Source organism: Fusarium solani, assembly GCF_023522795.1.
Source record: "Fusarium solani strain SB1 chromosome Unknown bctg00000007, whole genome shotgun sequence".
Taxonomy (NCBI): domain Eukaryota; kingdom Fungi; phylum Ascomycota; class Sordariomycetes; order Hypocreales; family Nectriaceae; genus Fusarium; species Fusarium solani.
The window spans coordinates 53,250-76,744 of NW_027072150.1; the positions used below are offsets into that span (position 1 = coordinate 53,250).

The window sequence follows — 23,495 nt, forward strand, 5'->3', positions numbered from 1 at the left end:
TCCTATAAGGTTTATAGTATTATATCTTAGTTTTCGCGTAGAGGTTATATTAGTTAATAATTATTATAATAATTTTCTTTATTTTAAGAAAAATAAATATTATTTTAACTTATTTTAGGGTTTTATTAATTCCTTAGTATCTATATAGCTAATAACTATATATCTTATATATAAATTTATATTATAATTTATCTAGGACTTATTATTTATTTATTTTTTTAGTATCTAAGAGTTACTTATTATATTCTAAGATTTATTCTAAGAGTAAATTATCTTATGTTATTATATAAGCGGCTCTATTAATTTAATATAATACTCTAATAACTCTAGACTATTTATAAAATCTTAACCTCTTTTATTATTCTTAAATCTATTAATTAATTTATTTATAGCATTTCTTATAATAAAATATATATCTTTATACTTTATATAAGAGTCTATAGTTATTATAATATTATTATATAGCTTAAGTTATTTCTTTTAAACTCTTATAATATATAGCTTAGTAATAGTAATAATTAAAGATATTTTAAAATACTTTATTAAGAATAAAGAGTTTCCCTTTATATATTTAAAGTTTATTTTTTTATTATTAATAGCCTTATATATAGTTAATAAAGTTTATAACCTATTACTTATATTTCTTAATAAATATAAGGTATTTTAATAAAGGTATTAATTTCTTTATTTATTTAATAAACTTTTATTTAAGGTATCTTTCTACTATAAAGTATAATAATTATTCCCTAGCTTTAGTCTTTCTAATATCTAGGTTAAGTTATTAGCTAATAATATTAACTTAGTTATTTTTTATTCCTTTAATATAAATAATAATATAATTAAATTCTAAGAGGTATTTAGCATATTATAATTATTATCTACTAAGTTCTTAGGTTTTTATAAAATAAGTAATATTCTTATAATTTATATAAACCTTAATCTAATAGGTATTTCTAAGAAGATAATATTAAAATTCTTTAAAGGTATTAATAATTATAAGGAATTTTTTATTATATATAAGGTAATTAAGTTTTATTTTATATAACTTATAAAAATAAAATATAATTAAGTATAAAAGTCTTTTATTATCTTATTAATTAATCTAAGCTCTTAGCATAAAGTTTAATATATTTATCTTAAGTTTTATTAATTAAGATAAATTAAATACCTTAAGTATTAATTTACTTAAGATAAATTTTTTAATTATATAAAAGGCTTTTTATATCTTATTCTTAAATATAAATATTTTATTTTTCTTTATAAGTTTAATTAATAATATTATAATTTTCTTAAATTATTTAAGGAATTTATAATAATAATTAATAAAACTAAGAAAGGCTTATATTTCCTTAATATTAATTAATTCCTTCTAGTCCTTAATTACTATAACCTTCTTAGGGTTTATATATATCTTATTATAAGAGATAATATATCTAAGAAATTTTACCTCTAAGGTATAAAACTTATTTTTCTTAGGTTTTATTAATAAATTAGTATCTTATAATATTTATAATACCTTATAGATATATTTTATATATTTTTCTTTTATTTTAAAGAAAATAAGGATATTATCTAAGTAATATATAATAAATATATCTAGATATTCTTATAATATATTATTAATTATTTATTAAAATATAATAAGTATATTAATAAGTCTAAAAGGTATAATAAGGTACTTAAATAGTCTATACTTAATATAAAAAGTGGTTTTTTATTTATATCCTTTTTTAATTTAAATAAGGTTATAAGCTCTTTTAAGGTTAAATATAATAAAGTACTTTATTTTAAAAAATTAATCCTTTAACTCGCTAATAAGAGGTAATAATATATAATCCTTAATTATAATAGCATTAAGTATTTTAAAGTTAATATAAAGGCAAAGCTTTTTATTTTTCTTTAAGATAAATATAATAAGGTATTTAATAAATAACTTACTTTCCTTAATATATTCTTTTTATAGTATTTCTTTAATATATTCCTTTAATATTAATAGTTATATTATATTAAATAAATAAAATTTATTAAAGCTAGGTTATTTCTTATTAATAAATTTAATTTCTAAATTATAATATATATATAATAATAAACCTATTTTAAGTTCTTTTATAAAAAGTTTATTATAGATATAATACTTTATTAATATATTTTTAAGTTATTCTTTTTTTAGTATTCTTTTAATTTACTTAAGGTCTTTTTTTAATTACTAAAATTATTATATAATATATATAATTATTTATTAATTTTATTATTTTTATTTATTATATTATTTATATTATATCCCTTTAAGTAAAAAGGTATCTTATATTTACCTTTACTTAATTTCTCTAATATCTTTAATAAAAATTTAAGATCTTATATTATCTTTTAAGTTATTATTTATTATAAAGAATACCTTATTATTAAAAAAGAATACTTAGCTAATCCTCTAATTAAAATATAAATTAAATTAGCATAATTATAAATACCTAAATACTAAGTTATAACTTTCTATAAGTATAATATTAAATAAGATTCCTTAATTTTTTCCTTTAATAAAAACTTTAAGGTAATTAATCTCGCTATTAATAACTTTATTATTATAATTAAATTACTTCCCTTTAAGATTAATTATTATATAAGGCTTTACCTTATACCTTTATAATAGCTTAAGCTTATTTACTATCCTTAGGTTAAATAGATTTTACTTAGCTTTATTATCTATTAAAGTATATAATTATTTTTCTTTAATTTATATTAATATTTTAAAATAACTTTATATTAATCCTCTTTTAATAATATATAAGGCCTTTTATAATATTATAATTTATTTTTTTACCTATAGCTCTTTTATAAATAAGCTTCTTAGTTTTTTAATAATATATAGCTAATATAATTATACTTATATTTACTATTATTATACATTTTATAGTTATATATATTATCTTAGCTATATAGCTAGTCTTAATATTATTATTTTTATTTTTATCTTAGGTCTTTTTTATTTTCTAATTAAGCTATTAATTCTTATTTTTTTAATATTTCTTTTTAATTAACTTATTTTTATTAATTTTTTACTTTATAAATAATTTATTTATATTTCTAGATAGCTTAATATAAATCTTTATAATATTATATATATATAATACTAATAATATTATACTAATAAAATACTTAATAACCTTTTATCTTATACTATATATAAGGTTTATTATTTAATTAAGCTAATAAAGTAATAAAAAAGTAATCTTATTTTTATTTCTTTTCTTTATATTTTTTATATTAATAATATTAATAAGATATCTAAGAGATATTAAGGTATTTCTTATATATTAGATATATCTTTATATTATCTTATAAGTTAAATAATACTTCTTAGTATTATAGGTTTTTAGTTAATTCCTTATAGTAAGCTTAAATATAGATTTCTTATATATCTGCTATATCTATATATTCTCGTGTGGTCTAGATATACCTTTCTTATAGGTTATTTTAATACCTATTATTATTTTTATTATATAGCTAGGGGTAGTTTTCTTCCTCTTATAACTCTTTATTACTTTTTTTTACTTTTTATTATTAAGTATATAATTTATATAGCTCTTTCTATAATTTCTTTATCTTATATTTAAACCTAATTTAATTTATATTAATATTACTTACCCTAATAAGTTAATTTATTTACTAGGGCTTTTTATTATTATAAGCTTATTCCTATTATTTATAAGTTTTATTATATTCTTATAATACTTTAATTTAATATTATAAATATAAGTTATAATTATATTATATAAGGTTATCTTATTAATAATCCCTGCAGTATATAATAAATAATAATATTAATTATTTATTATATCTTATAACTTATTTTTTATAATTAAAGTCTTTTATAATAGCTTTTTTATAATTTACTTATTTAATTAGTATTAGGGGCATTTATTATTTTTATCCTATTAGTATTACTTCTTTTTTTTTATTTAAGCTTTTAAGTAACTATAATAATAACCTTTTTATTACTTATTATATATAATATAAGATTCTCTTATTTTATTAATTCTAAGAGTAATTACTATTATATATCCTAGGTTTTTTTTAATTACTTTTTATTATATCTTACCTAACTATAAGTTATTCCTTTATTTAATTCTTATTTATATTTATCTTAATTCCTTCTAAGTATATTATATTTAATTTATAATATTATAATAAGCTTAGTTAATTAAGTCGCGGTTTAGGGTTTTTTATCTTTTTATTAGGCTTAATAAGTTATATTAATATATTTCTTACCTTTTAAGAGGGATTATTATTAATTAAGTTAATAATATTTTTCTTTAATATCTTATTATTTCTTATAATAAACCTTCTTAATATAATTTATCTTATAATAATAATAATATTTAAGGCTATAATAGTCTTATTTACTTTTTTACGCGGCTCTTAATACTATAAGGCTAGCCTTAATGCTATAAGAGGTATTATTACTTTTTTTCTTATCTTAGTTAATATTAAATTAGAGGTTATTAGCTTTATTATTATTAAACTTAGGGTTTTAAAGTTTCTTTTAAGAGAATTATTAATTATTAATCTTAATAGCTTAGCTAATATAATTAACTAAGTTATTAAGTTAGCTTTTTTTATAAAGTTTAATTTATATTTCTTTCTTAAGTTTATTAAAAAAGAAAAATATTAAGGGTTCTTAATTTTAATTAAGCTTTAAGGCAAGCTAGAGGTATTTTATCTTATATTCTAAGGCAGATTAAATCTATTTAAGCGCCTTAATCTCCCTTTTAGCTTATGCCTTCTTATTAATAGTTCTAAAGGCTTATTAAAGCGCTACTTTAAAGGCTTTATAGTCTAAGTAAAAGTAATAAATATATAATAAATATTAACTAGCTAAAACCATAAGGTATTCTCTTATAATAGGTTTAAACTATATAATAGTATAGCCCTTAAGCCTTCTTATAATATACTAAACCTTACTAGTAGCTAAAGTAAATTATATTAAGTAATATATTATAAATGCCTTTAGTTAAGTAAGGAATATAGGTAGCTTATAGGCTATTTTATTAAAAGGTTCTAGGGGGTTTAGCTTTAAGATTTCTCTTATATCCCTTTTATTTATAGTAGTAGCTATTTGTCACGGCCTAAGATAACCTTAGGCCACGTAATAAGAAAGACCCATATTAGCTAACTAATTACGTATAGATTAAAATAGATTATACCTCGCAGGCTATAATCCTCTCTGATCTAGCTAGATGGATTAAGATGGCTTAGGCCTTATAGGATATAATCTATTATGAGCTATTACCTCATAGGGAGTATATAAGACACGCTTATTATACTCTCTTATATAGTAGCTACCTTAGCTATTAATATAACTTAGTTATACTTAATACCTTAAGTATATTACTAGATATAACTTATACCCCGTTTAAGATAATATAATATTCTCTATTACTAATATAAACTTAGTATAATTAGTTTATCCCTTAGGAATATATATAATTATTATATATTAATAGCTCTTATTTAGTGGACTACTCATATTACCTTAAATAATATTAAACGCAATAGCTACTTAGGTAATTCCCGCGAATAACTACTAGTAGGTCCTACCTATTAATTACCTACCTACCGCACCCGCTTAAGCCGCTCTAACCGACGAGGAGATAGAAGATAGGGATAGCTCGGACGAAGAAGAAAATAAATAACTTCGAGCTTAGATTACCGCTATAAGCGCCGAAATAGATATTATGCGCGAACTCATCGAAAGAATAGGTAAAACCTAGCGCGCCTAAAACATAGAATACTTAGATAATATCTAGAATATTAATAATATAGCGGCTATTACTATAAACGGGAGAGATATAAGAGAAATTCTAAAGCTAAACCCCCTAGAACCCTTTAATAAAACTACCTATAAGCTACTAATATTCCTTACTTAGCTAAGGGCATTTATAATATATTACTTAATATAGTTTACCTTGCCTATTAATAAGGTTTAATATACCGCAGGAAGACTTAAGAACTATGCCGCTATATAGTTTAAACCTATTATAAGGGAGTACCTTATAGCCCTAGCTAGCTAATATTTACCTTATACCTATTACCTTTACTTAGACTATAGAGCCTTTAAGGTAGTACTCTAATAAGCTTTTAGAACTATTAATAAAAAAGTATAAGCTAAAAGGGAAATTAAGATATTCTAATAAACTTAATCTGCCTTAGAGTATAAAATAAAATATCTTTAATTAGCTTTAAAGCTTAATTAGAATTAGGAACTCTTAATATCTCTTTTCTTTAATAAACTTAAGAAAAAAGTATAATTAAAACTCTATAAAAAAGAATAACCTAATAACCTTATTAAATATATTAGTAGGGTAATTAAGATTAATAATTAATAGTTCTCTTAAAAGAAACTCTAAAACCTTAAGTTTAGTAGTAATAAAGCTAATAACCTATGGTTTAATATTAACTAAGGTAAGAAGAGAAATAATAATACCTTTTATAGCACTAAAGCTAGCCCTATAATACTTAGAGCTATATAGAAGGGTAAATAAGACTATTATGGCCTTAAATGCTATTATTACTATAAAATGAATTATATTAAGAAGGTCTACTATAAGAAATAGCGAGATATTAAAGAAAGACGCTATTAGCTAAACTAATAATAATCCCTCCTAGAAGGTAAGAAATATATTAATACGGCCTATTAAGCCTAATAGGAAGATAAGGAACCTTAAACCGCGATTTAATTAATTAAACTTATTATAATATTACGAAGTAAATATAATATGCCTAGAAGAAGTTAAGATAAATATAAATAAGAACTAAATAAAGGAGTATCTTATAGCTAGGTAAGATACCTTAGAAAGTAATTAAAGGAAACCTAGAATATATAATAATAATTACTCTTAGAACTAATAAAATAAGGAAACCTTATACTAGATATAATAAATAGTAAAAGGGTTATTATTGCGGTTACTAGGAAACTTAAATAAAAGGAAGAAGTAATACTAGTAGAATAGAGATAATAAATGCCCTTAATATTAACTAAGTAAGTAGACTATAAGGAAGCCGCTATAAAAGGCTTTAATTATAAGAAATAGGTTATAAGATATAATAAATACTTCTTACTATTATTTATTATATACCGCAGAGATTATTAATAAGATAACCCTATATAATATAACCGTAATTTATACCTATAATACTAAATTAAAGTATTATAGGAATATAATAAAACATATAAATAATAGGAATAAGCCTATAATAATAGAAAACCCTAATAGATAGATTAGCTTACCTAAGTAAATAGCGAAGATATTTATTAAATTAGGTTTAAATATAGAATAAAGAAACTATAAAAGGAGTTACGCGAATTATATACTTAATAATAGAAAGTAAGGAAGAGTAATAAAGAGTTATAAAAAGAAGAGAATTACCCCTGGCTATATAATAAAAATAATAATAGGTATTAGAATAACCTATGAGAAAGATATATCTAGACCGCGCGAGAATATATAAATATAGCGGATATATAGGAAATTTATATCTAAGCCTATTATAAGGAATTAGCTAAAAACCTATAATACTAGGAAGTATTATTTAACCTATAAGATAATATAAGGATATACCTAATATATAAGGAATACCTTAATATCTCTTAGATATCTTATTAATATTATTAATATAAAGAATATAGGGAAAAAAAGTAAGAATAAGATTATTTTCTTATTACTTTATTAGCTTAATTAAATAATAAACCTTATATATAATATAAAATAAAAGGCTATTAAGTATTTTATTAATATAATATTATTAGTATTATATATATATAATACTATAAAGACCTATACTAAGCGATCTAGAAATATAAATAAATTATTTATAAGGTAAAAGATTAATAAAAGTAAATTAACTAGAAGGAAGTACTAAAAGAATAAGAATTAATCACCTAGTTAAAAGATAAAAAAGACCTAAGATAAGAATAAGAATAATAGTACTAAGACTAGCTATATAGCTAAGATAATATATATAACTATAAAGTATGTAATAATAGTAAATATAAGTATAACTATATTAGCTATATATTATTAAAAAACTAATAAACCTACCTATAAAAGGGCTATAAGTAGAAGAATAGCTTATAATACTATGAAAGGCCCTATATATTACTAAAGGAAGATTAATATAAAGATATTTTAAAATATTAGTATAAGTTAAAGGAGAATAGCTATGCGCTTTAGTAAATAGTAAAGCTAAATAGAATTTATTTAACTTAAGGATAGTAAATAAGCTTAAGTTATTATAGAGATATAAGGTAGAGCCTTATATAATAATTAACCTTAAAGGAAAGTAGTTTAATTATAATAATAGAGTTATTAATAGCGAGATTAATTACCTTAAAGTTTTTATTAAAGGAAAGAATTAAGGAATCTTATTTAATATTATACCTATAGAAGGCTATAACCTAGTACTTAGGTACCTATAGTTGCGCTAATTTAACCTATATTTTAACTAGAGGACTAGCTAAGTGCTCTCTTTTAATAATAAGGTATTCTCTATATAATAAATAATAACTTAGAAGATAATATAAGATCTTAAACTTTTACCTAAGATACTAGAGAAATTAAGTAAAAGTAAATATAAGATATCTCTTTACCTAAAGGAATATAATATAAATATTATAATAGATAAAAATAATAGAATTAATAAATAATCGCATATATTATATAATAATTCTAATAACTAGAAAAAGACCTTAAGTAAATTAAGAAAATACTAGAAGAAAAATAACTTAAGAATATACTATTAAAGTATTATATCTATAAGAAACTCTTTATAGAAAAACTTAAAATAAGTCTATTACTATATATATACTATAATTTAGAAATTAAATTTATTAATAAGAAGTAACCTAGCTTTAATAAACTCTACCTACTTAATATAATATAATTACTAATATTAAAGAAATATATTAAAGAAATACTATGGAAAGGATATATTAAGGAAAGTAAGTTATCTATTAGATACCTTATTATATTTATCCCGAAAAAGAATAGAAAGCTCTGCCTTTATATTAACTTTAGAATACTTAATGCTATTATAGTTAAGGATTATATATCGCTGCCCCTTATTAGTAAGTTAAAAGATTAACTTTTTAGAATAAAGTATTTTATAGCGCTTAACCTTAAAGGAGCTTATAACCTTATTTAAATTAAAGAAAGATATAAATAGAAAACCGCTTTTTATATTAAATATAGACTATTTAAGTACCTTATTATGCCTTTTAGACTTATTAATATATTTATTATATTTTAATAAATAATTAATAATATACTATAAGAATATCTAGATATATTTATTATATATTATTTAAATAATATTTTTATTTTCTCTAAAATAAAAAAAGAATATATAAAATATATCTATAAGGTACTATAAATATTATAAGATATTAACTTATTAGTAGAACCTAAGAAAAGTAAGTTTTATGCCTTAGAGGTGGGATTTCTTAGATATATTATCTCTTATAATAAGATATATATAGACCCTAAGAAGGTTATAGTAATTAAAGACTAGAAGGAATTAACTAATATTAAGGAAGTATAAGCCTTCCTTAGTTTTATTAATTATTACTATAGATTCCTTAAATAATTTAGGAAAATTATAATATTATTAATTAAACTTATAAAAAAAGATAAGATATTTATATTTAGGAATAAGGCATAAGAAGTCTTTTATATAATTAAGAAACTTATCCTAAGTAAACTAATACTTAAGATATTTAACCTATCTTAACTAATAAAACTTAAGATAGATATATTAGACTTTGCGCTAAGAGCTTAGATTAGCTAATAAGACGATAAAGGACTCTTATATTTAATTATATTTTACTCCTATAAGCTATATAGAGTAGAACTTAATTACCTTATTTATAATAAAGAATTCCTCGTAATTATTAATGCCTTTAAGGAATTCTAATATTATCTCTTTAGAAGTAAATATTAGATTAAGGTATATATAGATTATAAGAATATTACTTATTTCGTTAAAACTTAAGAACTTAGCGGATAATAATTATAATATACTAAATACCTCTTAGAATTTAATTATGCTATTATTTATATTAAGGGAATAGAGAATAGCTGAGCTAATACTATTAGCTAATAACCTAACCTAGATACTAGGAAAATCAAAGCTAAAGAGTAACTTTTATACTTTACCCTAGAGGGATACTTAGGATAGAAATTTATTAGATAAATATAGAAGTTAATACCCCTATTAAAATACCTTATACTTATTAGAAAATATAAATAACTAGTTATAGACTTTATTAATTATATATAAGGATATTAATAATAGAGCGATAGAGTTTAGACCTATAGAGGAAAGGTCTTTATCCCCCGATAGAGTAGTACTCTAAATTATCTTTAATTACTATTACTACTAAGTCACGCGATATAATAACCTAGAAGAAATAACCTAAGCTATATAATAATACTATAATGACTATAACCTTAAGGATAGGATATAAGGAAAGATATATTATTACGAGAAATGCTATGAGTAAATTAACTAATAGATCTAGGAATAATAAAAAGAACTAAGACTCTATAAATAGTCTAGGATTATAAGAATGCTATACCGGATAAATAAAGTAACCTACGTAGTGGAATAAGGTAATCTACTCTTAAAATGAATTTAATAGTATAATAAATAACTCCTAGACGACGAGAAAACTAATAAATAATAAGTCCTAGACGAACTATACTATAAACTTATATATAAAATATATAGCTACTTGCTATATAGATATTAAGGAATTAATAAAACCTTAGAATAAGTTAAAATAATATTTACTTTTCCTAATATAAAGAAAATTATTTTAATAATTATTAAATAATGCGACTTTTACGCAAAGACTAAGGCATAATGCTATAAACCCTACGGGAAACTATAACTACTCTAGGTTATATAATAACTATGGGATTTAATTACTATAAATTTTATTATAAAATTACTATTATTAGAAAAACTAATTACTAAAAATTTCTATAATAGTATTCTTATTATTATAAATAGACTTATAAAATTTTCTTATTTTATACCTTATAGAGAATTAATAATAATAGAAGAATTTACCTACCTTTTTTATTATTATATCGCTAAGATATATAATATATTACTTAAAATTATTATAAACTAAGGACTATTATTTACTTTAAAATTTTAGTAGAGCCTTATAAGATATTTAGGAATTAACTATAAACTCTCTATAGTATATTATAAGGAGATAAATAAATAAATAGAATATATAAATTAGATATTAGAATAATACCTTTAATACTATATTAACTATAAATAAATTAATTAGGTTAAAAAGCTACTTATTATATAGCTAGCCTATAATATAGCTATAAATAAAAGTATAAAGATTATATTAGCTTATACTAACTTTAGATTTATACCTAATATATACTAATAAATACGAGATATTATTATTAACCCTAAAGTAATTCTTATTAGTAACTAACTAAAGAACCTATATAAAGAAATAAGAATAAAACTTAAGTTTATTAGAAATAAGATAATAAGCTATGCTAATAAGAAAAGAATTAAGAGACTAATCTTTATAAAAGGAGATATAATCTATTTCGCGATAAAAAATATTAAAATAAAACACTAAAATAAAAAACTTAATTATAAATATATTAGACCCTATAAAATTAAGTAAAAAATCTTAAAATATAACTATAAACTAAACTTACCCCTTAAGATTAAGCTTTATTTAATCTTTTATATTTTATTACTTAAATTAATATAAGATATTATTTAAGTTAAGATAGGCAATAAGCCTAATATAAAAGTTAATAGACTAGAAGAATATATTATAAAAGCTATCTTTAATATAAATAAAATTAATAATAAAATAATATATTTTATTAAATAAAAAGATTACCTAGACTTAGAAAATATATAAGAACCCCCTAGAATACCTTATTAGTATATAATGCCTTCTAAAAGACTTCTATTAGTAATATTAGAAGGAGATATAAACTTAAGGCTAATAATACTCTAGTTAATAATATCTATAATACCTATAGACTATATAGTAATTATAGCCTCTAACTCTACCTTCTTTATTTCCTTTAATTTATCTAGGGAATAAAGGCTATAAATAGCTATCTTAATACCTTTAGTGCGTAATTAATGCTTCTAGCGATAGAGCTAAGTTAAATAAGCTAAAACCTTATTTACCCTCGCTTAAGTCTCTTAGGCCTCTTACTATAAATATAGAAAGTCTATTTTAATATACTCTTTTTTTTAAAATCTAGATAATTAGACTCTTAGTAAATATAATTTACTAAGAAAATTATTAGTAAAATAAAAAAACTTATAGGCGAAAATATATAAATAAGTATTAGAAATATTCGTTAATATATCATAAGAAAGGCTATAATAAGTATACTCCCCATAGTAATCTAATTTTTTAGGCAAAGCTATATAGCGTAAGCTATAAGAATAATAAGATAAATAAGATATAATTTTAAATCTAAAATAGTTAATAGTATTACCTAGTTTAATAGTAGTTAATTACTTCTTAGAAAGGGTAAGATAATTAAATATATTAATAAAAGATTTTTATAAGTTTAGGATTAATATATGCATGCGAAATAATTAGGGTTATAGATATAGCCTTAAGGATAAAACTAATAGAGGGGAAATATTATATTATGGCCTAAGATAACCTTAGGCCATGTAATAAGAAGGACCTATATTAGCCGACTAATTATATATAGATTAAAATAGATTATACCTTATAGGCTATAATCCTCTTTGATCTAGCTAGATGGATTAGGATGGCTTAGGCCCTGTAGGATATGATTTATTATAAGCTATTACCTCACAGGGAGTATATAGGATATGCTTATTATACTCTCTTATATAATAGCTACCTTAGCTATTAATATAACTTAGTTATACTTAATACTTTAAGTATATTACTAGATGTGACTTATACCTTATTTAAGATAACGTAATATTCTTTATTGCTAATATAAACCTAGCACGACCGGTTTATCCCTTAGGAACGCACACGATCGTTATACTATTATATTAGTAATATTCTAGATATTATTTAAATACTTTATATTCTAGGCATATTAATTCTTACTTATTTTTTTAATAAGTTTATAAAGTCTATTTATCTCCATGCTTATAGTAATAATTTAGGCTTATAGTTATTTATTTTCTTTATTATTAAAGCTATTTATATTATTTATATCTTTATCTAGGTTAACTAAAATAAGTATAAGTAAGTAATTAGTAAGTAAGGCCTATTAGTAGTTATTTACGGGAGTTATCTAAGTAATTATTATATTTAATATTATTTAAGGTAATATAAGTAATCCTCTAAATAAGAGCTATTAATATATAATAATTATATATATTCCTAAGGGATAAATTAGTTATATTAGGTTTATATTAATAAAGGATTAGGCATATTATCTTAAGTATAATATAAGTCACGTCTAGTAATATACTTAAAGGTATTAAGTATAACTAAGTTATATTAATAGCTAAGGTAGCTACTATATAAGAAAATATAATAAATATGCCTTATATACTTTTTATAATATAGCGGTTTATAATAGATTATAACTTATAGGTCCTAAGTCATTATAATCTATCTAGCTAGCTCAGGGGGGATCATAGCCTGCGAGGCGTGATCCGTCCTGATCCATCTGTGATTAGTCGGCTAATATAAGTCCTTCTTATCACGTGGCCCAGAGGTCTTCTAAGTCATAACACCCCTTATTTACGTCCCGGACTTACCCCCGCCTGCCCCCCTTGCATAGCTATTAGTCCATGTCCGTAGCTCTAGATAGTATTTTAGCATAAACTATTACTAGCCTTTTAGTTAGGGTTAATAAGATATAAAACCTATATTTTAAAAATAAGCTATTAATATTATATTAAATTCTTATATAAAAAAAACCTTAGGTTAGCTAACCTCTAATTATAATATAAAATAGGGGCTATTTAATAATATAAGATAAGTCTTATATATTATAAAGCTAATTTTTTAAAGTAAGGAAAATTTCACTAAGACCCGCGGCTACCACTGCACAGAGGGGCTAACCCGAGCCCGAAATGCACCTCTGATAGACCACCTCGTGTCACGTTCTAGACAAATCACTCTTCCGAGACGGCGTAGTAATACCGTCCGCGCAGGATCCAATCCACTGAGACAAATAGCACGACAGCCCCAATCAACGCGATAGACCAGTTCATATTGTCTAAATAAAACGCAATGTTAGCCATCATTCTTACTATTCATAGTAAAGCGCTGGTGTAAGTACGGATTTAACTGACAGATATTTTCCGCGTTTACTGGGACGTAGAGTGGGAAACTATTATTAGAGGATCAGGTGTTACTATCAAGCCATGGAAACGTGGTGAGAGAATTCCGAACTTACACAAGCATAATAATGATTAAACATGACCAACAAGCCGAGGCGATGTTAATAGCTAAGCCAAATGACCCAAGAGTGAAAGATCTTGGAACGGGAAGGGCATGACGACCACGCCAGAGGAGCTGGGAGGATTGAGAAGGTTAGCTTTAACAACCCTGTAATAATTGTGTGAAAAGGGAAAGATAAATAAGAAATAGCATACCATCAACACCGGGGTCAGGTAGCCAATTTGGATAGCGGCTTGACCAAAACTAATTATAGCCTCGAAGGCATAGTCACTTCCGAAGGCTATGACACCTGTGTCTGTGTTAGATGGTTTGTGATGGGTTGCGGAAGACAGGCAGGCCATAGCCATTACCAATAGCTATTTCGATAACAACGGCGAGCAAGATGGTGTTAAGCGGAGTCTGGACTACGGGGTTGATCTTGACGAAAATGCGAGAGAATGGCAAAGCATTATCCCTCGCCATACCCCAGGCAAGGCGGGATACTGCAGTATTGATACCGATAATAATTAGGAAACTGAACTTGGTTAGAAACAAGGAAGAATGTTCTGGGGTTGAGATAATCACTTACTTGAGAAGGATAATAATAACTGCAAGGAAGGCAACCCCCCTCCAACACCATGAAGTGTGTCGACAAACCAGGGAATATAGGGAAGACTAGTTTTGGTCAGATAAATCCGCACTTTGAACAAACTATAAGGACTGAAGGGTATGGTTGCTTCTATAACTTACTCAGTCTTTAGATAGTCCTCCCAATTTCCGCAGCAGAAGCCCATGATTATAGCACCAGTAAGAGAAGTGATGCCACTGAAGATCATAGACCAGATCATAGCTCTCTGATGGCAAAGAAGGGAAGGAAGCCCTGTTAGTCTTGATCCATGAGTTCGAACCAAAGTTTTGGCGAGTCTTACAGGGGCGGTTTTGTGCGCATCCTTCATCTCCTCGGAAATATGCAGGATCCCATCAGTACCATAGAGAGCATAAGCGGGAGCATAGAAGCTCATTATGACAACCCAGCCAGAGCTCGCATACCCCGAATTGTTCATAAACCGGGTGAAGACAAAGCTGGCGGACTGCTTCGGTGATAGTGTCAGGAATGACACTGCCCATGCAATGCCACCTCCTAGGGTTATAAAACCACCGACAGTTGAAATCAAAGGCAGATGCCTCTGAGAGAAGGTGAAGAGTACCGATAGGACAATGTTGGCGATGTACATCAACCAAGTGGACCATCTCTATATTGTATGGTTTAGCCCCCAAGAAACTGAGTACAGGGAAATATTAGAGGGGGCTGACCGTCATTTGAAATTCTGGATGGGTGAGTTGAACTATCGCGCTAATCATCTGGGCGTTATTCATAGCACAACTCGACGACGCAGCAAGGTCACCGACGAGAACGAGCCATCCGACAAGGTACGACAAAAATCTGCGGACTCTACAATGAGTCAGAGGGCCCGCAGCCTTGATAATCGATAGTGGAAAGATGACTAACCTGGCAGGGGCGAGATTTTTTGTAAACGCTCTGAATTTGTGATAACGGGGTTAGCGGCAGGGAGGCATCACGAGCTCTCAGAATTACTTACTGTTGGCCACCAGAGAGTAGGGCCAGACAGAACACATCTCCGCAAGAGAGCTCATCAGCAGACATTGGCCGATGCAAACGATAATACTATTACCCAAAATTAGTTGCTTAGTACCATAGAGGCGCGGCAATACGCCCTATTTCAGTTCTCTGGCAGACCTACGTGGAGTAAATCAACATCATGGGGCCGCCAAGGTCGAAAACATTACTGTACATAACAAGGTTGCAAGTCCAGCTTGCCATCATCAGAACTTGATACGCACTTGCTAGCGGTTGAGACGATGGCGATGTTAGTACACGCAGCATGTTAAAAAGGGAGTGTAGTAGGGTGGTGACCGCTATTTACCAGTCCACATGTTATAGACCCTATGCAAGACCTCGTGCTCCGGCCCGGTAGGTGTCATCAGTTTGTCTTCACTGATATCACCGTGGGCGATGGACTCCTTGTCCTTGTCGGCGGCCATTGTGTCGCGTTACCGCTCAAGAATGGGCAGTAAAGTGGCAAGATGAAGGCGAAAAAAAAAGAGGAGTGATAAGAAGAACTGTAAAGGGCAAAGTCGTTTCACGTACAACTTATCCTCATGCGTTTCTACTTAGGCCGCGGAGTGGTCCAAGTTTTGCGCACACGGGAGACTTGTGTTGAGTTACTCAAAGGTCCTCAGCGTGGCGTTTTTATAGAGAGGGCTTGCTATTAAAAAGTCTACGTAGATGGGAATCCCCCCCTAACTGGCTGTATTAGCACACTCAAAGATTGCAGCTACTCCGAGGGTAAATTGATGGACCCGTTCGACCGGATGTCTCCGATGCTGTATATGACCACTTAGCCAGCTGAAGCCAATAGTCTTCCGCAGACTAATCTCGATTCTCCCCAGGCAATGGGTGGGCTTCTCTCGTTTAGATTGCGGGGAAAAGAACCGGGGTAGCCAGGATGCTTCTCCGCATCGCGCGATATCCTAAATAAGAAGTTCAATACGAGCGAGGTAACTTATAGTACCGGTAACTCGTTTCAGATAATGGGGCGGGCGTAGCGTCCTTGATCGAATAGGAAATTCGGTACGATCTCAACGCAACCTCCCCACGTTTGGCCATGACCCCTTTGCCCACATGCTGATCGACTGCATTCCTCGGCAATGCGAATAGCATACTTAGCCATAGTGGTGTCGATTTACATCGCATGAAGCTCAAAAAGAAAAAAAAATGATTGAAGAACGTGAATATGGAATATCTTGCGCTCTTAATGACCTCCCACACGCCTCACTCACCTGAGTTGCCGCAGCCCATGCCATTTCGCGCGGCAGTCTTCTCGACCGCTAAAAAGGCGGCACCAACCCTCGCGATGCTCAAATTCGGCCTCAAAAGCGAGCCCCGGAACAAGAGGAGACCCTAGTCAACTGGATTCCCAAAGAAGAAGCTGCTGGTCGGGGCTAAAGCAAGGCAAAATCAAGATGAACAAGTCGGCCATATCTGGGTCAACTCTCCTAAGTGCGTGTTGTCAACAGTGTGCAATAAATTTGGCCTGACATGGCCTCGGACTGCTGCCATGTTTTCCTGGCAAAGGGTATTTGGGAGTCTTGTATACTAGTATAACCCTTACTCTGGGAAGTAGGGGTTTCTGACTCTTTTGTGTCCCCTCCAATGCATTGGATAGCCACGGAAAAGGGGGTCAGCCACCCAGTTGTGCCAAACCTGAGAGAGTCGTTGGTAAGCGGGCTTGGGCAAAGATTGCAGATTGGAAATACTTACAACTTTCTCCACCTCCATAGAGTAGATCACTTTTGTCAGAGAGATGGCGTCTCAGCCTCCCTCGTGCCCCTGCCCCGCGGCCGAAACCGACCAGGTGAGTGTTGCACGCCGGCGTCAGCCCGTCGCTCAGGATGGAGATGACGCGCGACTCGGCGGCGCTATCGCATACCGGGACCACAAGTCGGTGCTCTTGAACTCGATGTGGTACTTCACATGTATCTATAATATATAAAAACAAAGTATTTTTATCAAACTACAAAGAGCTTTAATTGTGGTAGTAGCACAGTCCATCGCTCATCAGGCTTTCGCGCCCATATCTTCCGCAAAGCCTCCAGCCCCATGGTCAAATTCATAAAACCATTTCTCGCATATCTGTTTAAGAAAAACTCGGAAAAGAACTCCTTGTGCTCTGCGAGCCGACAGTCAGAAGCCGCGATGAAGCAAGCCCACGTGAGGACTTGTTTGCCCGGAGTATCCTCAGGGAATTCCTCCAACGTGTCAATGAAGCGTTGCACGCGGTTAATAGACTCTATAACATGCCTCGCCCTTATCTGTGGTGCCGCCCGAGTTCGAGTGCCAATCACAGTTTGTTTCATGTATATCTCGCATGCTTGGTGTACCAGGTTGGGCACGAGGGCGAGAGCGTCTGAATGTCGTGGGTTGTTTTGCAGACAATGATTCAGGCACTCGAACATCTGGGCAACTTCGGCTTCGGAGGAAATCATCTTGATACCAGCGTGTTCGCTAAGCAGCGGTGCCGCATACACCTGCAACCTTGATAGAGCCCTTTGTTAGCCTTTGCACTCGCGGTTTGATCATAACAGTCACCAGGGTAGTCTTACTTGTGAACCTGGCGGACTAAGAACTCGGCAATGTCCCCCGACCCAAGTTCCACCTCTCCACCGATAGCATCGATTGCAGACTGCAGCATGCCAAAGAGGATTGGAAAGTCGGATGATCCATTGACCATAACAGCAGTCAGAAGCAACAACACCGTTATAAGAATGGATTGCTGATTCGACCGATCACAATCTCTCAGCTGACTGCGCTTTTGCAGCCCTTGGATGGCTCGGCCATAGTGGTCCTGCTCTATTTGATCGATGACGAGGTCGTCGTGTAAAACTCGGGAGCTATGGAAGAGTGAGACTGCAAGGACTGCGTCCATGACAAGCTCGTCGCTCTCTGCCATTGGTAGCATGAGGTAGCGCCATCCGTTGTGAGGGCCATCGATGGCGATCATTTCGCTGGCGATGTTGTCCGAGTCTGTCACCAGGTCAGTTATTGACACTGTTAGCAATGCAAAGGAAGGTGTGCCTCACAGTTGAGTAACAGGCACCTCTTCCATGCTGGAACATGATCGGGGTTAGATGGAGGAATGATTAATGCATCGTTGGACGCGCAGAGTTCTGTCTCGCAGAGAAGATCAATCTCGGCAGCTTTTGGCCTATCTTCGTCGTTGTCCTCCTGATTCCCGATGTTTATGAAGGAAAGCACGTCATTTGTTCCTACCAATAGCTCCCACGAGATTGGCTGTTCAGGGTAAGCCTCGAGTGCTTCGTCGGAAACTTGCGGAGTATCTGCCACGCCGTTGGGTGTTATGTTGGTATCGATACCCCCGTGAATGAATTGTAGTGAAAGGTTTTCTTGTGAGGTAGCAGCCACATGCTTCTCGGTTGCACTATCGTTGCGTGATTGTTCAGGTAGTGTGGTAGTCTTGGTAGCGTTGGGCTTCACCTGTCGTTTCATTCTTGGGTTCCATGTCAGCACAATCATGCCCTGTCCTCGACGCCAAAGAATGGTGGAGAATGCTTACTGCGGATAAGCAGTATCCATAGTCTTGCCGGTGCAATGACCTCTAGAAGCGACGCCATTGCTGAAGCGGTGCCGAATACCGAGGCCGCTGCACTTCAGGCCCTTTGCGATGCATTTACGACACTCGGGGGTACCTCTATCGCAGCTGACCCGACGCTGAGAGCACTCATAGCACCCTTGACGATACACGATAAGCCTCGATCTAGGTGCTGTTTTGCTTGGCTCACCTCGGACCTTTGCACGATAGGGTCGCTTGGCAGGCGGCATGCCCTCAGAGGCTTGCGGGACACTGATTCTGCGTGTGTACGGTAGTTGATGGTCTCACTCCAGTGCCTTCTTTTGGATATCTATATCCACAGCCGAGTCGAGGCTTGACAGACGGTGTGATCCGATGATGGGATGCGTTACTTGGTAAGATTGGAGTGCGGGCGGAGGCAAAACAGTCGAAAGGAGAATGTGTAATGAGATCCCCCTGTAATGCATAGCGAACCCCCGCACGGGTAGCCAGGCAAGCTGGTCGGCCAGCTTCTGCCACATTCGCTGAGTCTAGGCTTTTGACATCATAGCGTGCGGGGTAGCCAGAAAATCAGCTACCGTATCGACTTAACACATCCGGTAACGTCGGGTGTTAATGCCCTTGCTAGCCTCTCTTCTGCAGCGCCCAATTGGCTATCTCATAGTTCTGCCAGTTAAGGTCTCTAATAATAAAGACCATGGCTTACATATGGCCAACGCGCGGGCTTTGGCAGAGGTATGAGAACTTACCGACGCTACCGGATGTGTTGGGTCGATACGATAATCTCACAGTGGGTTACCAAGGGATCCTCAGAGTCAGACGGACCCGGATGTGATAACTATCACCGAGTGAATGGATGTACATTAAAGAAGCGAAGCTTTGCGTTTGCGGAGCTTTGTTGGAACGTTGCTCATTATAGGATCTGACCCAATCTGAAGCTGAGACCGCAATCGTAGGTGCAAAGGAGGCCTTTGATGCTTTCCGCAAGACAACTGGTCGCTTCAGAGCAAGCTTGCTGCGAAGATGGCATCAACAATTCTATGGCTGCCGATATAGAAGGTTGATAATATCTAGATTACGTTGTTTTGCGGCATTGGGTTCTGATGCCGTTGTGTGTTGATGCTGTGCTCTTTGTCATTGTGTTTGGAGACGTCATTGAAGCCAAGAAAGAATGGCATCAACAAGTAGGTACTAGCCAACGCCGACGACATTGCAACACTCATTACGTGCGAGAATGGCAAAGCTCTTGTTGACGCTCGCGCCGAGGTAGCATATTATATATCGAGTGGTTTGCTAAAGAGGCTCCCCGAATATATGGCTCCATCCTACCCGCCTCAGTGTTTGACAAGCGCGTCTTGACCCAGCCCTGACTGCAGGCTGCACCGTCGTCCTCAAGAGTGCTGGAGAGACCCCCATTACTGCCAATAGACTATGCGAGCTGGCACGAAGGGCGGAAATTCCTCCAGCGTCATGGCCAATACTGTATCCATCGGTACACTACTGAGTACAGACGCGCGTATCAAGAAACTCTCATCCACCGGAAGTACCGCTGTTGGCAGGGCTTTGGTGACACAAACTGCACCCAGTTTCAAGGAACTGTCAGTGCAGCTGGGCGACAACTCCCCATTCATCGTCTGCGCGGATTGTAAAGATCTGGACAATGCTGTGACCAGCAGTCGCTTCCAAGTTCCCTCGATCCGGCCAAACATGCGTTGCCGCCAAGAGGCTCTTCGTTCAGGACGGCATGTACCAAGACTTTGTCAAAAAGCTTCCCGAAGCGGTGGAGAAATCCAAGGTCGGCTGTCTCGCCCAGTGATGGGGTGTTTCTCTTGTCACAACTAGCATGAAGCTGTGGCCCGGAGACTCAAGATACTACATTGGGTTTCTTAAAAAACCATGCCGCAGGGTTATGTTTCACCTCAAGGCTGTTTGCCTTTCACAGGTCGTCATCTTGATTAGGACTGTCCACGGGATTGACTGCACACTAGTTCAACATGATCACACGTGCAAAGGAGGAACTTATAGGTGTTGGCTTGAGCCACACTTTGGCATTTATAGTCTTTGAAAGATAAATATCACTACAGCCGAGTTGCCAATCTAGAGTCGTGCCTTGATCTCTACTGGCGCTCCCCTCTCCAATGAAATCCTCAACTGTCGAATTCGGTCATCGGTAGCAAAGATGGACCTGGGAAAGTCATCGTCTGGCTTCTCTCCGAGGATAAGGCCAGCGACCATCCGGGAAGTAAGGAATGCCTTGATCATACCCGTGGCATGGTATCCTCCACAGACCCATTGATGAGTACGTCCAGGGAAAGGCAACCGACCAGCAAAAGGAACCGCGTCTTGAGAGAAAGCCAAGATGCCAGCCCACTCGTGAGAAATCTTGGTGGCAGCGTCTTGGTCAGGACTAGCGAGCGCTTCATGAGCAAAACCTCGTAGATGTGACATGGGGCTCAGATCCGTCTCGCTATCATCGCCCACTGCCTTGCGGCCAGTGTTGGCTCGCCCAACAATGGCCCGCCCATCCTTGCGCTGAATAAGGTAGTCGTAGTCCTTGATACCGTATCGCAACCAGATCGAATAGTCGCTTCCGAGACCCAACGGCGACTTTCCATCTGCTGTTGGAGCGTACGCCACGACATTGCCTCTGACGGGAGAGATAAATGGTCGAAGCTCTGGCAGTAGGCGGCCAAGCCAGGCGTTGGTGGCGTGGACGACATTCCTGGCGCGAATTTCGCCCCGAGTGGTCTTGACGGTGGCGTGTCCGTCCTCCTTACGGTCAATGATACTTGTGACGGGCGTGTGTGTCTGGACGTTGATCTTTCCCTGGTCAATGAAAGACCCGAGGACGCCTGTGACCCATTTATAAGGCCACATAGAGGCTGCTGGAATCGAGATGGCGCCTACAGCACGGGACGATAGCTTGAGGACGTCTCGTAGGTATGACTGATCTGTGTGGACTTGGTGCTTCTCCGCCAGGTGAGGTGCGTGGGCACGCATGTCTTCGAGACCGATAACGGCTTTATCAAAGTCCTTTTGGTCGTAATAGGCCTCGATGCCCTGCGTGAGGACCAGATCGCAATCAGTGCCATCCTCACGGATTGCAGCGGCCATAGCTTCCAGATGCTCATGCTCGAAGGCCGAGATACGCACGGCCTCTTCAATGCCAAACGAGTGCTTTCGCTCCTCCCACATGGCGAATGTCATGGTTTTGCAGTGACCACCGTTGCGGCCTGTAGCGCCGGAACAGAGGGATCTAGCATCGACCAAGACGATGCGAATTCCTGGCTTCTTCTTCAACAGGTTTCGTACCAGGCTCATGCCGGTAAGGCCAGCACCGATAATGACAACATCAATAACCTCCTTGGGCCATTCTGATTGATGGTTGGCTCGAGGATGCGGTTGAGAATGCCAGAAAGGCTTAGTTCCCTTGGTTGAGGGATAGCCGGGGTCGACGACGCCGGGCTCATAGATACCTTCCAAAGCACCAGACATTGGACTGCCTTACTAATGAAGTGGCTTTGGAGTGGGTTGCGAGGGAGTAATGATAGGATGAGAAGAGAAGGAAATGATTATTCGATGCAGTCTTTGGTCATCCAGATTGAGAAGCTGCAATGAATGGCGAGCTGATACTCAATCTTTATCATGGAAGACCGACAAGTTTTCATAAGGCCGGCCCGGCTCAAAGAGACTTTAGGCCGACCCGGACCCAACCAACGGTCGATCTGGTGAGGTAAGGAGAATTTTCGACCCCCCATCTCGGAGTTCATTGAGATGGGGAAGCGAGTGACAACCCTCGCCTCGTCGAGGCGGAGACCCCTCATTGTAGGGGAGACATGGAGGAGACCGCTGGCTTAGCACTTATCCTAAGAAGG

At 32.5% G+C, this 23,495-nt stretch overlaps 3 protein-coding genes across 3 annotated transcripts; all 3 read right to left on the bottom strand.

The window, feature by feature from the left end:
- Positions 1-14,770: 14,770 nt before the first annotated feature.
- On the bottom strand, positions 14,771-16,513 carry MRS44_010834 (uncharacterized protein; the record flags this gene model as incomplete). The annotated part of the gene is made up of 5 exons (XM_065619472.1): positions 14,771-14,984; positions 15,200-15,702; positions 15,764-15,902; positions 16,051-16,136; positions 16,427-16,513. The coding sequence occupies 5 exons, from the start codon at positions 16,511-16,513 to the stop codon at positions 14,771-14,773; spliced, it is 1,029 nt and encodes a 342-aa protein (XP_065475544.1).
- A 1,527-nt stretch (positions 16,514-18,040) lies between these two features.
- On the bottom strand, positions 18,041-19,871 carry MRS44_010835 (uncharacterized protein; the record flags this gene model as incomplete). Its single annotated transcript, XM_065619473.1, has 4 exons — positions 18,041-18,578; positions 18,635-19,055; positions 19,112-19,539; positions 19,606-19,871. 4 exons carry the CDS (start codon positions 19,869-19,871, stop codon positions 18,041-18,043), a joined length of 1,653 nt encoding a protein of 550 aa, XP_065475545.1.
- Positions 19,872-21,717: 1,846 nt separating this feature from the next.
- MRS44_010836 (uncharacterized protein) lies at positions 21,718-23,115 on the bottom strand (the record flags this gene model as incomplete). The annotated part of the gene is made up of 1 exon (XM_046275838.2): positions 21,718-23,115. The coding sequence occupies one exon, from the start codon at positions 23,113-23,115 to the stop codon at positions 21,718-21,720; it is 1,398 nt and encodes a 465-aa protein (XP_046135511.1).
- Between the last annotated feature and the right edge of the window lie 380 nt (positions 23,116-23,495).